At 68.3% G+C, this 5,446-nt stretch overlaps 1 protein-coding gene across 1 annotated transcript; it reads right to left on the minus strand.

The window, feature by feature from the left end:
- Positions 1–1,993: 1,993 nt before the first annotated feature.
- LOC119704601 (probable serine/threonine-protein kinase fhkD) lies at positions 1,994–2,881 on the minus strand. The gene has a single exon (XM_038146080.1). It carries the CDS (start codon positions 2,867–2,869, stop codon positions 1,994–1,996), a length of 876 nt encoding a protein of 291 aa, XP_038002008.1. The 5' UTR covers positions 2,870–2,881.
- Between the last annotated feature and the right edge of the window lie 2,565 nt (positions 2,882–5,446).

Here is a 5,446-nt window from a genome sequence, read left to right on the forward strand (position 1 = left end):
TGGACTGGCATTCGGTCCCTTTCTTCCCAATAGCTGGCACGTCTTGCCTTTGCATGGCAATGCTGGGCACCAAACAGGGCTGCTCTGCTTTCTGCTGAGCCGGCCTCGCTTGCCCTCTTCAAGGACTTGGCAGTCTCCCTTGGTACACCAGTGCAACGTTTTCCACTGGCAAGGGAGGGACGAGCGTTGAAGACACAGGCAAAGCATGCACCTTACACGCCTTTGCCGTGTCTCCGTCCTCGTTTGTCAGGTCACCGTCCACGTCCTGGAAGGGGACAACGTCATTGCAATGGTATTTCCACAACGGGGGTTTTTTTCCATTCATGTCTTTACAACCACTCTTTTTATCGTGCCCTGCATTTCTGGCCACCTTCATCTCCCGCCGAGCTTTCGCCACACCAAATTGCTCCCCACAGCGGCTAGAAGCATCTGTGTATTCTCCTCCTGACCAGGATTCCACAGGGCACACAGCTTCCTGTCCCATCCTCTTTCCCACACAAGACGCTTGTCCAGGCAAGCCAGCCTTCTGCCCCGCCTGCTTGGCTTCCCACATTTGGCCATCGCCTGCTCCTGCGCCCTTAGGAGGTGATGTTTCCAAAGGCACCGGCACTGATGGACCCCAGCACCTTCAGCAACATTTTCCCCGGGGACCTTGCTTAGCAGTTCCCTGAGCAGCCTGAAGTCTGCTCTCTTCATGCTCCCAGCTGAGGCTCTGCTGGCCCTTTTCCTCTCGTCAGAGGTGCGAGCCTCCATCTACTTGTGGTGGCTGCGGCCAAGACGGCCGCCAATCCCCGCTTGGCCCAGGGCACGTGGGGCTCGCACGGCGGCCTGGCTCCAGGGGGGCTGAGCTGCTGGAGAGCCCTGGCCTGTGGGGGGCTCCTCCCGTACAGGCAGGAGGCTTCCTGGCATGAGCCACGAGGCCAGGGCCGCATTTGCCTGCTGCCGCCGATGGGAGGGAAAGGAAGAGGAAGAGTTCATCGGGGCTCAACCGGAAATGACCTTCTGCTGCTTCTGGTTCTTCTCAGAGCTTGGGAGAGGAGACCTCTCTGTCCCTGACACCCGCCGAGCCTTGGAAGGCACGCACGGACCCGTGCGTCACTTCGGGAGACGCGGCAAGAAGCCCTTGTGGCTTTGAAAGGGCAGCTGTTGTTCCCCGCTTCCATTTCTTGGCTCACTCGAGCCCCTCCTCCCCGCACTACAGCCTGGGCTTGAAGACACAAAGGAGCATCCTGGAGGAAAGGCCTGGGAAGCTTGACAAAGGCTGAAGGGAGCACTCTGATTTGCCCTGTTCCCGAGAGCTTTCTTTAGCTGAGGTTGCCGACAAGGACCAGACTCGACGCATCACAAGGGGTTTGGTGGTGTTGTATTTCTCGGGTCCTCGGTCCTGCGTGGGATCCGGTCAGCGGGCGCTGCAGAGGCTCCGGCAAGGCATCAGAAACGCCGGCCCCGCACCCAAGGGTGGCGCAAGATCTCCTCCAGCTCGGGCCTGTCCGCGGGGTGCTTGGCCAAACACCAGCGGATCAGGTGTTGGCACTCTGGGGAGAGAAGCCGGAAAGCGCCGGTCGGTCACTGGCACGAGGCTCCCGCCCAGCTGGCCCCGGCCACCGCGGGGCCCCGGCCTCGCTGCGCGCCCTCGGGGCCGCGCCGGCCTCCCGACCGACTCTGCCCCGCGCGGGAGAGCGGCACGGCGGGACAGGGCCGCCTCCTAGGGCCGGCCCCTGGGGGCAGATCGACCTTCCGCCGAGCCGCGTCAGGGCCACGCGGGCCTGCGCGCCGCCGCCTGCCAAAGCCCGCCTTCTTGAGGCCGGACACCCACCTGGAGAGACCTGCTGCCCGAAGAAGAGCTGCCCCAGCACGATCTCACGGTCGTCCCGGAAGGGGAGGCTCCCGCAGACCATGACGTACAGCAGCACGCCCAGGGACCAGATGGTCGCCGCATGGCCCCGGTAGCAGCCCAGACAGATCCACTCGGGCGGGCTGTACGCGTGCGTTCCTAGGGGAGACGGGCGGCGCTGTCCAGGCGCGGGCCGCGGCCTTGCAGAGCCTCGCGCCAGCCTCCTGGCCCAGGCACGGGCCGCGCCCGCGGCCACAACTTCCCCCCCGAGGCCACCCTGCGTCCCCCAGCCGGCCGGCCAGAGCCAAGGAACCATTCTGCCAGGCAAAGAGGGCCGGCGCAGCAGCGGCCCGAGCCCCTGCCGGCCTGCCCAGCCAAGAGGCCGGCAGCCGGCTTTTGCCGCCCCCCTCTATCGGCCGCCAGCCGGCAGCCGGCTCCCGGGACACGGCCTCTGCCCCGCGCCAAAGGGCAGCCGGCTGAAGGCCGCAGCCCGCAGCCCCCCAGGCAGTGGCGCCGTGCAGCGCCTGGCACCGGGAGCAGGGCCCGGGCCCTGGGCTCACCGGCAAAGTGCGTGAAGGGCTGCTCCTGGAGGAAGGTGCCGCAACCGAAGTCGATGAGCTTCAGGTCGCCGCTCTCCGGGTCCACGAGGAGATTCTCCGGCTTGATGTCCCGGTGCAGGACGCCGCAGGCGGTGCAGTGCCGCACGGCCTCCAGCACCTGGCAGAAAAGCCAGCGCGCCATCTCCTCGCACAGGAACTCCTGCTCCAGCAGGAACTGCAGGAGATCCTGCGATGCCTCCGGACGCTCCATCACCAGCACGAAGCTGTCAGGCAGCTCGAACCAGTCAAGGAGCTCGATGATGTTGTGGCAGCCAGAGCCCACCTTCTCCATCAGCACCACCTCCATGGGCACGCAGGTGCCGTCGGGCTGCCAGGAGCAGGAGGAGGAGGACGAGGACGAGGACGAGGAGGAAATCAGTGCCTCCAGCAGGCCCGATGCTGCCCTGGGGCTGCTGTGCTGCGCCCCGCCTGGCATGCCCCAGTGCCCCCTTGCGCAGCCTCTCCCTGCTGCTTGGGCTTCCTCCCGCCCAGGGGGATGCTCGGGGGGTGCCCCCTGCCAGGCCCCGACACCGGCGCTTGCCACGCTGCGGCTCGCACGCCGAGCCCGCGCCCGCTGCCCCCGCCATCCCCCGCCTCGTCCCGCTCCCGATCGGCGCCCCGGGACTCCCCCTGCCCGCCACGCCCCGCTCCGTCCCGCCGGCCCCGCTCACTCACCAGCTCCACCCACTGCAGGACGCTCTCCCGGGCCACGCGCTTGATGGCCACCTGCAAGCCGTCCGCACACCAGGGCTGAGCTCCAGCCCTGCCCCTCCCCGCCGCTGCCCCTCTTCCCACGCCCTCCCGCCCGCCCACTCACCGGGCTCCCGTCGGAGAGGCGGATGCCCGAGAAGACGGTGCCGAAGCCGCCGCTGCCCAGCTGCGGGCCCAGCTCGTACAGCTCCTGCAGCTCCTTCCTTTGCCCTGCGGCCAAGAGCGAGCCGTCAGCCTTGCGCCCAGCAACCGCCCCCAAGTGCCCGCCACTCAAGGGCGCCGCGCCGCCGCCGGCCGCCTTGCTCTCACCTGCTTCCTGCTGCGCGCCGGGCAGCGCCCGCCGCCCCGCAGCCGCCGACGGGCCGGCGAGCGGCAGAGCCGCGCCAGGGCAGCGCGCACAGGCGGCCGCAGGAGCCCCGCTGCAGCGGGCCGGGCCGGCACCGTCGCTCTCCCCGGCGTCGCGGGCTGCACTCTGCTCTTCACGACGGCCGGGGCTGCAGCCCGACGCTTCTTCGCCCACGGGGATCCCAGGAGCAGCTGCAAAAGCGACAAAGGCCTTTTGCAAGCCGCGCCACCAGAGGCACTGCCAACGGCCAGCGGCTAGGCTGCTCTCAGGGGCCCTGGCCTGGCCTGGCCGCGCCCCTCCAGAGCCCCGGGGCAGCCTCAGGCAGCTCCTCGGCAGATCTCACCTGCTAGCAGACAGCCCTTCGTGCCACTCGAGGGCTGTCGTGGGACAGCGTCCTGGACACGGAGGAAGCTCACTGGTGTCTCCTGCACCGGAGACACCTCCTCTCCTCCTTGCTGTCCCTCCCGGAGGCTCGTCTCCACCACCGGGCTCGGGCTGTCGCCAGCTGGCACCAGCGGCACAGCCTCCTGGCAGCTGTGGGACGGCCACTGCTGGCTCCAGGACGCTTGCTGCTGCTCTGCAGGCTGCTCCTGAGAAAGGCCCCTTGCATCGGGCTGCACTGCTCCCACTTGGACTTCCGGGCTTTCCCCGGCCACGCCAGGGGTGGGGCTTGCGCCCGTGCTGTTGAAGCCCGCGTGTCCAAGGGAGCTGCGAGACCTGTCCACGGGCTCTGCACCTTCTGCAGGCTGACAGGTCTCACCGAGCCTCTGCGAGGGATGGGGGCTGTCAGAGATAGCAGAGGCTCCTGGCAGGTGGCAGGCTCTCTGACAGCCTGAGGGTCCTGCAGGGATGGCGGCTCTCCGCCGCTGGGCCATCCTTGCAGGCCTCGAGGCTCTCCCAGCGATGGGGAATCTTGCTGGGAGCAGCCTCTTGAAGGGATGGAGGCGGATGGAGGAGCCGGAGCAGCCACAGCAGGGCAGGTGGCCTCGCTTCACCAGCCCCTCCAGTTCTCTCCACAGCGCCTGCCACATCCCCGAGTAGAGCGGCGCACGTGTCCCGCTGCCATCCCAGAGCAGCAGCATCAGCTCCCGCAGCTCCTGGGCCACTGCCACGCAGGGGCCGCAGCTGCAGGGCCTGCCCGGGCGGCTCGCGGGAGCACGTGGCCGCTTGCCAGGGGTCGCCCGAGGCCTGCGGCACCTGGGAGCCACGGGGGCTCCCCGGTTCCTCCGTGAGCCTCTGCGACGGACCCCGGGGCGCTTGCTCCTCTCTGCCGTCCCTGCCCGCCGGCGCCGTGGTTGCCGGTGGCCGAGGGCCCACCAGACGGCCACGGCGGCCAGCAGCAGGACAAGCACCGTCAGCAGGACGCCACCGTCACCCATGGCTCCGGCACGTCCCGTCGCGACTGCGCCGGCGGCTGCCGGCGACGGCCCCTCTTATACAGCCACAGCGCGCTGATGTCACAGTGCCGCGGCCCGCACGGCCCTGCGACATCACAGCCCTGCCTCACGCCCGCCCTCAGCCCCTTTGTGCCGTCACAGCCCAGCCCGCCCGCGCCATCAGCGGAACCGCCTCGTGCCTGAAGATGGACGTGGCCGGAGAAAGCCTGGTGGCACCGAGAACGGGAGCTCAGCCCCGCTGCAAGGAATCCTTCCCTGGCGCCAGCGGCGCGCCAGGAACGGTGCCGGTGCCGGCAGCGCCCAGCCCACGGCTCCCGGGACCTTTCAGCCTTGCCAGCTGGAAACACCCACTACTGTGCGCCTGAGGAGATCCTCCCGAGACAAAGGCAGCTGCAGTTCCTCCGTCTCTGCCGAGCTCTCCTGAACTGGCTCTCGAGGGCAGCAAGACTTTCTTCTCAGCAGCTCACTGACTTCTGCTGTGCCTCTGCTCCAAATAAATCGGGATTTGCCAAGGAGAGCTCCTTGTGCTCCCACTGCTCTGCCTTGGACTGGCATTCGG

Source organism: Motacilla alba, chromosome 9 (genome assembly GCF_015832195.1).
Source record: "Motacilla alba alba isolate MOTALB_02 chromosome 9, Motacilla_alba_V1.0_pri, whole genome shotgun sequence".
Classification (NCBI taxonomy): domain Eukaryota; kingdom Metazoa; phylum Chordata; class Aves; order Passeriformes; family Motacillidae; genus Motacilla; species Motacilla alba.

What these genes read in the sequence shown, in the direction of transcription:
- LOC119704601 (XM_038146080.1), bottom strand. Translation starts at nt 2,869, where the DNA reads ATGCCAGGCGGGGCGCAGCACAGCAGCCCCAGGGCAGCATCGGGCCTG.